At 43.7% G+C, this 14,661-nt stretch overlaps 1 protein-coding gene across 2 annotated transcripts in view; it reads left to right on the top strand.

Annotated features, from left to right (window-relative positions):
• The window catches only part of PCSK2 (proprotein convertase subtilisin/kexin type 2), a 154,519-nt gene that overhangs the window by 62,448 nt on the left and 77,410 nt on the right, over positions 1-14,661 (top strand). For both annotated transcript variants that reach the window (XM_053284519.1, XM_053284520.1), the window contains 2 exons: positions 7,701-7,814; positions 9,474-9,582. In XM_053284519.1, coding sequence (XP_053140494.1) covers positions 7,701-7,814; positions 9,474-9,582 — 223 coding nt within the window. The remainder of the gene's footprint in view (positions 1-7,700; positions 7,815-9,473; positions 9,583-14,661) is intronic.

Genomic DNA, 14,661 nt, shown 5'->3' with positions numbered 1-14,661 from the left:
AAGCCACTAAGCCAGCTGAACTCTGTACTGCCAAAAATACAACAACCCAAACCGATGAATATATATTAGCCAGCCATTCAACAAGAACAAAAAACACAATCCTGGTGCTTGAGACTCCACAATTTGTGAGTTAGAAATACTCCTGCAAGGGGGCGTGCACACAAGTTTGTGTGTACGTGTGCGTGCACATGCACACACACATATACAGCCTTTCATTAACATTTAATCCTGAAAGAAGATAGGGGTTGTGGAACAACACAACATTGATCTTTAGGAAAGTGGGCAGGGAGAGGGAGGGGGAATAGACTGAATATCGTCTATGTAATAGATAGAGAGATAATTACTAGAAGAGGCAATGTCTAAAGTGATCCATTCATTGTCTCTATGATATGAAGATACTTCCATTTTTAGACATGAAACAGTTTTTGGACACTTTCTGATGACCTAGTTCAGAAATGAATCATTTTGATACTGTAAAGATGAAACCCAAATTACAGAAGCAATTTTAACATATATTTTAATTATGTATTTATTTAAAGAAATTTTTGGCTCACAACAATACTTGCAACAACAACCATCAAGATAAAAGCAATGGCTCATGCCCAGACTAGCAAAGTGCTGGTACTGTGAATGTGTAGTGTGTGCATCAGGGGAGGGGTGATTTCCCCTTTCCCTCTGAAGTCAACTAATAGCCCGCAAAATATGCCCTTGAGTGCTGCGTGACCCTCGGGGATATCTTTTTGGGAGTCACAGTTATCTTTAGAGGGAAGAGGAGATTGGCAAAAATTGATCTTCCTCTCTAGCATGCACACAGCATTGCTACACATGCACTTTGTTAGTCTTGATGTTGGCCAACATAAATAGAAGAGCAACTAAGAACCAATAAAACAAATAGGCTACAAACAGCAAGACAACAAAATCAATTTCCAGATTAAAATATAGAAGCAAATCAGTTGTCATTCCTGTAAGTCCTTAGATCAGAAAGATTTCTAGGGCCACAGACTTCCCACAAATAGGATAGATGAAAACAGTAGGTAATGTATGAGTGACAGTGGCCACATTTTCACATAACATGAAACTGCAGTTAAATGGGACAGGTTGGAAGTCCGTTGTGTCCGAATGCATGCAACTGCGGTTTCGTGTTAAAAGCAACCTGAGATTTGCTTTTCCAAATTCCAATTTGAACCTTAATTTGTAGTGAGTTTCCCTGCCATAACTTGAGGTTCTTCAGTGGTAAAATTGTGTCCCTACATGGACAGTGCCATAATCGCAGTTTTATTCACTTTCTGGAACCGTAATCCTCGGGATAGCAGCCAGACCCACCCAGGATTGTGCTCGCTCCATGCGAGTGACACTTCTCACTGGCCACCTCTCCAAGCCCTTGCCCTGCCCCCTCTCCCTGATCCAACAAAGCCTTTCAAATGGCAAAATCACACAGAGACATGCCCTCTTCCCACTCTGCCCCATGCTCCCCTGTCTTGGCAATCAGGAGAGAAAGGGGACAGGATGAGCAGATGGACACACTGTGCTTAGCTCTCTGAAAACGAAGCTACAAAGATGTATGTTCACAAGCACATGCACTCAAGGCGGCAACATAAGCAGGGCACCCCATTAGAGTGCTGGGACAGCAACATGTGACAGCAACCCGGGGCTGGGTTTAAAAGGCAGCCCCAACCAAGAGTGCTTGAATGACTGTCTATTTTTTGTGCAGTGATGTTGGGGAAGGAGGGCCCAGTCCCTTCCCCTTGGGGGGACATGTGTGGTCCCTAGGCTTACACATGAGAAGGGCCAGGCAGCAGGATCAGCATTGCCCCAGTGAAAGGAGCTATTTGACATACAGTGGTCCCTCGATTTATGAACTACTCGACATAAGTATTTTTCGAGTTACAAACGGCAGTTTTAGATCCGGTTTTAGATGCGGTTTTTTCGACTTACAAATTTTTAGATGGGGTTTCCTCGACTTACGAATTTTACATGCAGTTTCATTGACTTGCCTGCCTGTTTACTGCCTGTTTATTCTTGAAAAGAAATGTTCCTATGCAGTTTGCAAGCCTTACTGGGGGTCTGGGTCTTTTTTCTAGGCTCCGGAACGCATTAATCCGTTCCCAATGCATTCCTATGGGAAACCGCTTTTCGACTTACGAACTTTTCGACTTACAAATGTGCATTCGGAACGGATTAATTTCGTAAGTAGAGGGACCACTGTATGTGGTGATGACTGATGCTGTACCTGAGCAGACCACTCACTATTGAGAGTGTAAGGCCATAAGGATACCCCTTCACAACTCATGAGAAGAACCTTCTGTGGGGACAGGGGTGTTGGGCAGAATCGCTAATAAAGTGTGTTGACATCCCCTTCTCCCATGGACCGCTCTCGCATGAGAGTGTCAGGCCAGATGACAGATGCTGCCCAGCCAAGTTGCCCTGTACAAGCAGGGACAGGTACCTCAGCAATAGATTTCCCAGTCTTGGCAACTGCCGCAAAAAAGCTGTCAAAGCATGCCCTCTGCCAGCCTGTCCACCCATTTAAACATGTCCATCCTTGTTTTTGCCTGGAAAAGTGACCCCAATCTCCTGAGGTAGCTGAAAATCGGGGCTCCCCTCTCCTGTGATTCCCCATGGTGGCATATCTGTATATGGTGCAACACTGGCCCAAACTTGGAAAGTTTGAATTGGAGTCTTCCCATCAGGGCTGTCCTTAGGGCATGGCAAGCAGGGCGACGGCCCCGGGCAACGGCCTCTTTTAACTCCCATTAGAATTAACTAGAAGGGGGTCCTGCACTGGCTTATTTGCCCTGGGCCCTGCACCCTACCAGGGTTCTCTAAGGGCAGCCCTGCTGCCCATCTGGCTATGCTAAGACATATGCAGTACCAAAATCTCCTTTGGGTGTGTGAAAGGCTTCCCTGGAGAGGAGGGGGTTGCTGTGCAAAAGTTCTGTCATTAACCAGAGAGAGCAGGGGGGCCCACACGTGGGGGGCTCTTTTTTTGGTTAGCTCATCTCTTGAGCATGCAACTCAATGGAAGACCAAAGGTTTTTGTGAGTCTAAGGTTCTCCCCAGTAGACTGGCCCTCTCATGAGTGTTATTCCGCAGGTGGCAAGCCACCATGGGGACATGAGTGTGGCTTGGCCTCTCTGGATTCCTTTGCCAGATTGAGCCCTCGAAAGAGCATACTTGGTCACAGCAGGCCAGACCCCAGCAGAGGCGTATCTAGGGAAAATAGTGCCTAGGGCAAGCACTGAAATTGCGCCCCCTGTCCAAACATGACACCCATCTTTCAGATTATTTTACCATAATATCAGGTGAAAAATACAAGTCAAGCTCGTTAATCTTTTAATATTTCAAAAACTATTTAGCAGTGGACATAGCCAGACCAAAAAATGCTGGAAAACTACACATTTCAGTATGCTGGGGCTCATGAAATACCCAAATACTATGTGGAGATGTTCTTGGAAAATTAAACAGACGTGCCTGTCTAATTCTCTACTATGCATTGTAGCATCACTATTACATAAGTTTTAAAAATCAATGGAGAATTTGACTTTTCCCAGATACTCTGAAAATAATTAAAGGATATGCAGAGTAAACTGTGTCACTGCTTGGAATATATTTTAGTCTTTCAGAAAGTCAGTTAAAATAAGAGAAAGAGAGCAAGAAACTCCCAGTGGGCCTTAATATTAAGGATTTCACACTGATTCAAAGACAAACTCAACATTAATAGCCATATTATTAAGACATCACATTTAACTCACTTATCACAAGTTGTTGTTGTTGTTGTTTCCCTTCTTTTTCTTGTATTTATGCTGGCCTTGGGCCGAAACAAACCAATACATACATACACACTTATCACAAGAAGCAAAGTAAGAACAAATGAATACAATCCTAGATCATAAGCTTCAGCTCAGTATTCACAAGCCCTGATTCTCTGTACATAGTGCCAAACTGAATATGTGTACAGTGACTTATATTAAATTTTAAAAATATTTTTTACCTGTAGCCCCTTCGGGGCGTTTCCTATAGGCCATGGGTGGGTGGGAGTCTGCAAAGGTTACCCCTTCCTCCTCAGGCCTCTGGGGCCTCACAGGAACCATTTGAGCATGTGCAGTGGCCATTTTTTAAAATAATTGTTTTTTTAAAAAATGGCCACTGAAAACAAAATGGCCACCACACATGCTCAAATGGCCTCTGCAAGGCCTGAAATGGCCTAGGGCCTCACAGAGGCCATTTGAGAATGCACGGTGGCCGTTTTGTTTTTGGTGGCCATTTTTATTTTTATTTTTAAGAAATTGCGCCCCCCTTCAAGTGGCGCCCGGGGCACGTGCCCTGCCTGCCCTACCCTAGATACACCCCTGGACCCCAGGATCCTTTGGAGAGATTTAAATACCCTTTCCCTGCCGAGGGAGGGCAGACCATCCCCAAAAGGCATGATTGCACTCAGCATGCCCCCTTGAAGATCATGGCCAATGGCTGCTGCTCTGGAGACATGCTGACTCCTTGCCCACAGTCTGGCAGTGAGAGCACTATGAAGCTTGCTGGGATGCGGTCTCAGCAAACCAGGAAGAGGGAGGGGCTCCCTTGCCCTGAAAATGGAGGTTGCTAGGCTGCAGTTGGATGAACATCTACTACTACTACTACTACTACTACTGCTACAAATATTTAAATTTCAACCAAAGTTCTCAAAGCAGTTTACATAGAAAAACAAATACATGAATCAGATGGTTGCCTGTCCCCAAATGGCTCACAATCTAAAAAGAAATACAAGGTAGACACCAGTAACAGCCACTGGAGGGATACTGCGTTGGGGTTGGATAGGGCCAGCTGCTTTCCCGCTGCTAAATATTAGATAACCACCGCTTTATGAGGGCTTTAAGAGGGCTATCTTTTTCAGTTAGCAGGGAATTTGCAATGTGATTTGGCAACCTCTGGTTTCATGTTACGTGTGAATGCAGCCTTTGTATAGATGAGGGCATAGGTGAGTAGCAAGCTAAATGGTAATCATATGTGGCCTGAATTTGGCCTAAGGTCCCAGCTGTCCCCCACCACAGTCTAATTTGCTAAAATCTATCCCATAATGAGGTATGCTAGGAAACACCACCCCATATATGCGATTGCTTCAGCTCATTTCCAAATAGCAATTTGCCACATCCTTTTTGCCATCCATGCCTTTATGATTTTTGTAGACGTGTTGAGTTGGTGATCTGAACATGTGCTGAAGTTCTCACAAAGCTGATGCAATCAAGAAGCCATAATTTACACTATCCACACGGAGGCCTGTGGCCCAATGATTTTATTGTGGCATAATTTGATTATGGCATAAGATGACCATAACTGTGTTCCCACCCCCCTCTACAATAGATTATCACAGCTACCCACTTGGCATACAGCACTATCCACAGTAGACATAGTGTTCAGTTTGCATGTGGGAAATTCTGCTGAGACATGAAACTCACTAGGTCATCTTGGGCAAGTCCCTACCCTACCTCATAGGATGGTTGCGAAAATAAAGTCAAAGATACCTGTTACCTTCCTAAGTCCTTGAGACTGGTAAAGAAGAAAAATTGATTAATAAATTATAGACACAAAGCTGCAAGTGTTTATCCCATCACACACATTCTCCCATTCCTAAGTCAATATGCCTTCATTTTTAAGCTATCCATAGTTTGCTTGTGCCCATAGCAGCATCTGCATTTTCAGTTCCTATATAGTTTGGTTATTCTGCCATAGATGCTCTCATTCATGGAAACCTTTAATCTTTTCCTGAGTGCTTCATAGCACATTACCTCGATAATACTTTGTGACAGTAATGTTCCACTGGTTAATTATGTACTCTGAAAAATGGTGTTTTCTTTCACCAATTGAAGTCTTCTGGTTTTAATTCAATTGGGTATCCCTCTATAAAAGAGCATAAACTGAGATTTGTGAATCACCTTCTCTTAATGATTTGGTGTTCCATTTATTTCTGCTATTCTACCTCTCATTCAGCCTCTGGCTATATTTAATAGGGCTAATACCCCCAATCTGAGTGTGCTTACTTGGAACTCCCAGCCATAACAATTCTGCCATGGCTACTGTTAGCTGTTCTCTGAAACGAAGTACTCAGAATTCCCTGCACTCTCTCCTGGTGTTTGAACAAGCGCAAAATGTGCTGATGACAAGCACAGAGAAAGAGCAAGTGGGTGAGGCAGAGGACAGCCTGTTTTTAACATATTGTATGCAAGCATATATGGGAGTGTTAATAAACACCTTGACTGCAATCTTTCCCTATTGCTAGATCTGCCCTATTCATCTTGCTCTGCTTGCCTCCTAACTCTTCATTCTCCCTTACTATCACCACCATCACCCACACCAGCAGGGCTGCTTCCATGATCCTTGTAACATGTCACTCATGCACCACAATGCAGCCCAACATATAATCATGTTCTCTGAGTGTATCTGCACTGCAGACTTAAAATGATTTAAGATATATCATTACTACCCTACATGGGGACGATGGCCTGGTCTATGCTTGCAGCAGATTGAAGCGATAGAGTTCTGAGATGGAGAAACTGAGACAATCTATTTGATCACGCCTTAAAAGGCACTGAGCCCTGGTGGCGCAGTGGTAAAACTGCCGCCCTGTAACCAGAAGGTTGCAAGTTCGATCCTGACCAAGGGGCTCAAGGTTGACTCAGCCTTCCATCCTTCCGAGGTCGGTAAAATGAGTACCCAGAATGTTGGGGGGCAATATGCTAAATCATTGTAAACCGCTTAGAGAGCTTCCAGCTATAGAGCGGTATATAAATGTAAATGCTATTGCTATTGCTATTAATATTGGATTACTCTAGGTGGCTGCCTAGGGCAGCTCTTTGCAAAGAACAGCACAATGGCTTGTAGCTGCTGGTAGGATGGCCTTTTTTCAGTCAATAACTCATTATGCTCCTTCTGCCTAGAACAGCAGGAGGTAAATGCTATATGCTCTACAGCAGGGTTTCTTAACCTTGGGCCCCCAGATGTTGTTGGACTACAACTCCCAGAATCCCCAGACATGGCCTTTGTGGCTGGGGATTCTGAGAGTTGTAGTCCAACACCATCTGGGGGCCCAAGGTCAAGAATCCCTGCTCTTCAGGATTTCCAAGAGCAGGGAGGATGGCACGTGTGTTTGGTATCAGGAATGGATGGATAAAGATCTGTTGTTGAAGGGACTTGGACATCCATATTCACTAGGAGATGCAGAGAAGAAGAGGCGAGGTAAGGACCATGGCAGGGTGATAGCTGAATCTGTGTTCTTGTAAAGCTGGCACACTCCCCATTCCCACAAATAAGCATCCCACGCTGCTTCTAAACTAAGAAGTGGTTGTAGGCTTGGGAGTTTTAACTTTTAAATCCCCAACTCCTTTTCAGGCAACACAGACTGCTTGTTCATTCATTCAGAAATTTAGTTATGGGACTAGTTTTGGTCATTCATGGGGTTGGGGATTTAAAATTTAAAGGAGGTTTCGCTTTAAATTTTAATTCCCGACTGGAAAATCCTCTTACAAACCAAAACTAGCCCTGTGAGAACTAAATTTGTGTATCCGGAAGTGGCCTGCAAAAAGTCAAAACAACAAATGTTAAACGCACAATATTCAAGGGTCTTCTGCATGGTCAATTAACCTGTAATACCTTTATTGTTTTATAAATATCAATAGTGCCTTAATATATTTTTAAAATTATCATTGCAGGTGAAGAAGGCTGTGCAGCAAGAAGGCTTTGGGAGAAGGAAGCGAGGCTACAGAGACATCAATGAAATTGATATCAACATGAATGATCCTTTGTTTACAAAGCAGTGGTACTTGGTAAGCAACAGTGAGAATCCTTTATATGTGTGTGTGTGTGTGTGTGTGTGTGTGTGCGCGCGCGCGCATTCATTCATTCATTTTCCCAGGGAAAAATGAGGCAGATCTTAAAATGGAAAAATAGTGATTACCCCTATTCTGTCCAATTAATTTTGCTAGGTCATGCAAAATCTCTTTTTAAGGGTCGATTCATGTGTTTTAAGAAAGGTTTTGAAGCAACTTTCACTTGGGTTTTCTTCTAAATTGCTTAGAAAGAATTGAATGCAGAAGAAGCCAGTGATGCTTCTTCCCACCTGGACAATACCCTCAGCCCCCGGCTGGGTGGCATTCAGAAGGCAGGAAATTACATCACTGACCACCTGTGAGGTTCCTGCATCCAGGCATTACTAGAACTCCATTGGGAAGCAATTCCCAAACTGTTGCAGTAACTGACATACTAGTTAGTGCTCATTCGAATTGCTTGAGCAGCAGAGTTAAGCACATGCTTAAATCTTTGCATTTAAATCAATGGGAGTTAGAAATGCTTAACTTTGGTCAGATCAGTGGCTTGAAATTTAATGGGTTTTGGTCTAAAATTTAATGTTGTTTGAATGGAGAAGTGGATACAAGAACTGCAGCTTAAGTCAGCTGCCATTTAGATAGCACATGGGTAGCATCTTCTAGAGTAAGAGTTGTGCAAACAGAATTCTTCCACTTGTGCAAGGGGAAGAAGCAATCCTCCCCTCGGTTTGCAGCCCCTATGCCTTCTGCATATATGTGTTTGAGGGCTGAAGAATCTTCAGGAACAGATTTTCAGGGGGCATAGGAGGCTGCATTGGGAAGGGAATGGGCAAAAAATAGCTACGTCTCCTGACATGCATGATGGAGAAACTCCATTCAGATAACTCTTAATCTGGATGTTATGTCAGTTTGGGTGCATGGGCTTAGATTCTGAACAGGCTCAAGCTTATTTTATGGGGAAACAAAAAGAGATTTACAGTGTTCCTTTCAGAAAGCAACAGGTGCCAGGGCTCAGGCCTGTCTATTACTACTACTACTAATAATAATAATAATAATATTTGTATGCCACTTTTCAACAAACTTCTCAAAGTGGTTTGCACAGAAAAAGAAATAAGATGTACCACTTAAAAGGGTGCATCTTCCAATATCCTTTCTCCCTTTACTCCAGTTATGAATAGAAGTTTTCACTTTTTATTTATTTCATTTCATTTATTTATTTTACACATCTATCCCGTTCTTCCTCCGAGGAGCTCAGAGCGGTGTGCGTGGTTATTGTGTTTTATCCTCACAACAGTTTCACAGGTCAGAGGCAATCTGTTCAGAAGCACTGCCATCTTCACATGGCTTCACATGTTCAAGGCTTCACATGTTCAAGGGCTGAGCTCCAGCTTTCAAACCGGTTTCCAGAGCAGGCCCTGGCTCAGCTTATGCCACAGAGCCTACCTATCCTGTGAAGGCGTCATCATGTCTTAAATGAGACATATATGCCTTGCCAGTGCTTATGAACATTGTTCCTCCTCCTCCTGGGCTGTGTTCCCAACGAAATGAAGGCTCTGTTGAAGCAGGTGGGTCGGGTGGAGTCTCAGTGGATGTAAACATTCTGCTTTGTGCCAAGCAAATAAGTCTGTTGTGCTTTTTATATGTAATTTGATGCATTAGATCAACACTGGGCAAGCAGATGGGACTCCTGGACTTGATCTGAATGTGGCAGAAGCCTGGGAGCTGGGTTACACAGGGAAAGGTGTCACTATAGGCATTATGGATGATGGTAAGCAAAAACTCACCCCTTACTGCAATATGTACGAAATATTCTTTGAAATTCAAGCCTCATCCTGTCTCGCCCTCTTCCAAAAATTGTGATCAGCCATGAGAGATTCAGCCATAATCTTTAATAAGAAATCGTTTGCAGAATGTTCCCTTAGGATATAGTACACTCTCCATGGATATTTATGATTCCTTTCTACCAACCTAGGGTAGAGACTTTTTGTTGGCGTGCAGTTGCTGTCAGCGTTTGCTTTTTCTAATTTAGAAAGTACTCAGCCAGAACTGAAAAAATTTCTGTAGGGAAAATTACACTGTATACATTAAGACTGTTATGCCGTTTTAGGGCCAGGTGAAATGAAAAAACACAGACACCGAAATATATTAGGAGGTCACTATATTATATTTGTATGACATTATTGCAACATGAGAGAGATTTTAATGCTGGCCTCGGTTTGCCTTGAATAAAATTTCAAATTTGTGCCAGCAGCTCTCTGCCACACTGCTAAAAATAAGTGACAAAGTAGTAGTGCTAGAACAGATCCACAGGGACCTAGCCTTGTTATGTCACCCTCGTGTTTAATATAGATCCACTGCAGAGGAAATGATACTACTTGCTCCCCACAGAGTCCTCCATTTGCTCATGACTCACCGCTCCCTGGCTTGTTTTGTTTGGGCCTTGTTCGTTTTCACAGTGACTGAGCACAGCTGGGCCTTCCTGGGCCCAAGCTCTGTCCACAAGCTTTTGTGGACAAAAACAACAAAAAGATTGGTTGACTGAAGGGAGCAAACAAGCATCAAATGGAAGAGGCATCTCATGCAAACCTTGTTATCAAATCAGTAAAGTCATTGATATACAAATTATCATTCCTATCTATCTATCTATCTATCTATCTATCTATCTATCTATCTATCTATCTATCTATCTATCTAAACTTTCAACAAAAGTTATCAAAGTGATTATCAAAGTGATTTACACAGGAAAAGAAATAAAATGACCCCCTGTCCCCAAAGGGATCACAGACTAAACCAGTGGTTTCCAACTTGTGGTATTCCAGATGTTGTTGAACTACAACTCCCATCATTCTCAGCCACAATAAATCATAGCTGCGGAAGATGGGAGTTGTAGTTCAGCAACATCTGGAGTACCACAGGTTGGGGAACCCCTGGTAAAGGAAACATAAGGTATCAGACACTGGAGGGATGCTGTGCTAGGGCTGGATGTTCTCCAAATTTCACACTGCTCTGGTGCCTGCACTGGGAAATAGAGAGGTAAGATGTGCCAGGCAACTTACCCTTTCCTAGGCCTGGACCTTTTAGCCTTGGCCTGCTATGTGAAGAATGGTGAGTGGGTGAGTGGTTAGAAGAGAAGGGAAAAGAGGACCGAAGGGCTAAGTGGTGATTATCCACAAGCCAAATTTGGCTAATGGGCTGCCATTATCAACAAGCAAAAACTTCTGGTTTTACAACAGTGAAAATAAAGGACTGGGATTATTCCACTCAAAATCTAATTGGAATACTTTCATTTTGAAACAGGGTAGGATAATACAAGTCATCTTTGTCACCTCACTTCTCCTTGCTCCCTGTCAAGGAACACAACTACTAGACTAAGGAACTAGTCTTATTAGGGGTGTGCATGAAACTAGCTGGCCCAGTTTGGTTCGAGTCCAAACTGGAACTGGACCGGGCAAGTTCAGTTTTTTCTGACCACACAGAGGCCCATTGGGCATGCGTGGCGGCCTCCAAAATGGCCGTTGCGACAGAGAGGAGGCCAAGAAAGGGCTGAAGAATGCCCGAACAGGGTGATTTACTGCATAACGGAGGCCGGTGGTGGGAGGGCGAACCTCTGTGGACCCCCCCTAGTCTTGGAGAACCCCCCCCCCCCGCCGCCGAGAGGGTAAGTGAAAAATAATATATATATTTAAAAACGTTCACACATAAACACCCCGAACAGCCAGGGTGGGGGTTTCAGTCCGGTGTCGAACTGAACCGGGGATGTTTCAGGTCGACTATGAACTGTCAAACTGAACCAGTTCAGTGTCGAACTGGTTCAACACTGAAATGGTTTGCACATCCCTAGGCCCTATTTGTGTGTGTTTAACATAACCTTACCCCAAGCAAGGTATTCATGTAGCTGTTGATTTTAATTGAATTCCTATAAAAACTGCTGTGATGAGAAGTAGCACAACGTCTGGAAACAGAGAAACGAAATTGCAACTTGAAATAGTAGCCTTTTGCAGAGTTTGACTGCTAGCTACAGGGAACGTATATTACATTTGTGCAGCAGACAGAGTTGACTTTTTATTCTATCCATCATGCAGTTCAAAAGCACTTGTTTTGTTCTTACTCACTGTTCTGCCCAGCTTGGGTCCAGTTGTCTAAAACCTTGTTCACATATTACTGTGCAGGGTCTGTAGCTTTCTATACTGCAGCTGTGGCTAATATATTGACATCTATAATGTGTGCCACCATTCACTAATTGTCGTGAATGGGCAGTGTTTTAAAACCATGCATCCTTTGATACAAATAATAAATGATTTTAAAATATTTTTTGTTATAGCTGGGGAAACCACATTAGAATCTTAGGTATGCTAGAATTCTGGGCCTTCATATATTGTTTGACATCTGTTTGCAGGCTTCATATTGCATGTTGCAGCTGTCATATATGAGCTGACAGCTGTTTTGAATGTTGCACATACAAAAGGACTCCCCCCTCCTTCTTCCGCAGTTAATATAAGCCTTCTTAAGATGGTATTAGCCTGAGTGGTGCTCACGCTTACAACTGCAAAAATGAGGACGTCCCTCCTCGCTGCTGTCACTCACCACCTCCCACTGGACACACACACTTACAACATCATTGTCTGAAGGAAGAGGCGGCCTAAGTGTATTCACCAGTGATTTCGGGAAACCAGGTTGCTGTTTATCGAATCACCAGTGAATACACTTATGGTGCATTCCCATTCAGATAAACAACATCACGTCTGTGTGCCTGGTGGCAGGAGGTGAGTGATAGGAAGGACTTCCTCCCCACTTTTGCAGTTGTAAGCGTGAGCACCACTAGCACTTATAATATCTGAAGAGGTCTTTAGAATAACAAGTATGGACCTGCAACAAAATGTTGCCATATATCCCTGGCATGCATGTGTTACTTGAGCCTGTGGCTGAGCAAGGTGATAAAACAAAAGTTAGCAACAAAGACACGAGTCTTTGCTCTAACTTGGGTCTTACTTAATATATACGTTTTATATTGTCTGTTTTCTGGGATTTTGGTGAGGCGGAGGATTGATGCTCAGTCCCATTTCTTTTTCATCCAACTCTAAAGCTTCTATAGTGAATGATAAGAAACTGGGCTCCTCAGTTTTGTGTAAATACTACAGAGTGTGCTAAGGCATGTTTCTTCTGTTAAGCCTTATTGTGGTTATCTGAACCTCTAGAGTGTTTCCATGAAGCTCGGAGGAAATTCTCTCAAAATTTGCCCACCAGTACCTGGGAGGGCAATACCTCACAACACCATCTTCTCCTTCAAACGTCTTCCCCTTCAGAAACTGAACAGGGTTTCCTGACTTGTGCGGGAGCTGCAGAGTGGCAGCATTTTCTTCATATTTTTAATATTTTCATGAGACCGCATTCCCCCTCAGAAGCAGATGGGGTTATTCAGTCTGAGAAACTTCCTCCTCTTTTTGCTGAAGCTATCCTCTCCGCCCTCACCACTGAGTTCCATTAGCTCCACCCACCTGCTTGTTTTAGCTGTCTGAGCTCACAAACACTCTGTCCCATTGGCTAAGATGGGGGCAGTTGGGGGGGGGATTTTGCCCCCTAGGGTTTTTTCTTCAGGTTTGTGTGAAACCAATGCACTTGCAGGTCACCCTGAGTCTGCTGGCACCTCCTACTTGCCCACAGTTCTCCAGTTCTCCATCCATAAGGATAGTAGTAAAATTTTCAGCTCTTTTGGAAATAATACCCCCATGTTCACAATTGCAGATCAAATCCCCCACATATATAAACATTCTCTCGATTCAAATCCAGACCAGATTTGAACCAGGTCTGGGCTCGTGCTCAGTCAAACCAGGCCCTGTGTGGTTTGGCCATTGAATGGGCTGAGCTGGCTCATGGGCTGGCTCAGGGAATAGACTAAGCATGTGGGGGGGGGGGTGTGACAAGAGGGGAATATTTTCCTTTAGTTTCCAGCCAATAGCTACAGCGATGGCAACATCAGAGGCGGTGGCAGCAGCAGCTCCTCCAACACCCTCCCCCCCGGTCTCTCAAACGACAGGCCAGACTGCCTTCGGCCCAGTTCAGGCCTCTGCACACATGAAGGAACTCTCATCCCCACCACCAGGAAACTAAAGGTAAATATTCCCCTTTCACTGCCCCTCCCCCCTTAGTCTAGGAAATCCCTCTTTACTTGTAAAGGGGAATCCTAGCCAGATTCCCCTCCACATGTATACTCCCAAGCTGGCCCGCAAGCCGGTTCTTTGAACCGGGGGGGGGGGGGGCAGCCCAGTTCAAACTCAGACTGCCTGTTTCGGCTTGACGTCGACCAGTCCGGTTCGAACTCAGACCCCCTGATTTGCATATCCCTATCATTAACCACTCTGACCTAGTATAAGTAGGCTTAGAATTGTCAAAGTTGAGAAGAGGAAAAGACATTTAAAAAAAAAACCCACCCCAAAACTTTTATAATTTACAGTCAAAGATGCTTTAGTTTGTGATTATAATTTGTCCTGTATTAATATTTCCCATGTTTTTTGAAACCATTATCTTATTCCTTGTGATCTATTTTCCTCCCCCAATTAATAGCAATTTAGAATTAGATATTGCAGGTATCAACAGGGCAATTAATTCCTTCTGGTCCTGCTGCTGCTTCTCTGAAAGAAGGGTCCTTAGGGGCCATACAAAAATAAAGATCAAGGTCAAAGTGCTCACTAATGACTTCCTGTTCATCAGCAGACAGAGTTTTGTCAGGCCTGTTTCTCTTATAGTGATTGACAGCTGGTATCTTTGAGCAAATATCAACCCATAAAGGACTTTCACTGCACCAGATCTCCCAGTTGCTGAATACTATCTCCTACTTCCCGACATCTTT

The sequence above is a fragment of the Hemicordylus capensis genome, chromosome 1 (assembly GCF_027244095.1).
Source record: "Hemicordylus capensis ecotype Gifberg chromosome 1, rHemCap1.1.pri, whole genome shotgun sequence".
NCBI classification, from domain to species: domain Eukaryota; kingdom Metazoa; phylum Chordata; class Lepidosauria; order Squamata; family Cordylidae; genus Hemicordylus; species Hemicordylus capensis.
The sequence above is the reverse complement of the archived record's forward strand: the minus strand, read 5'-3'. Positions and strand labels throughout refer to the sequence as shown.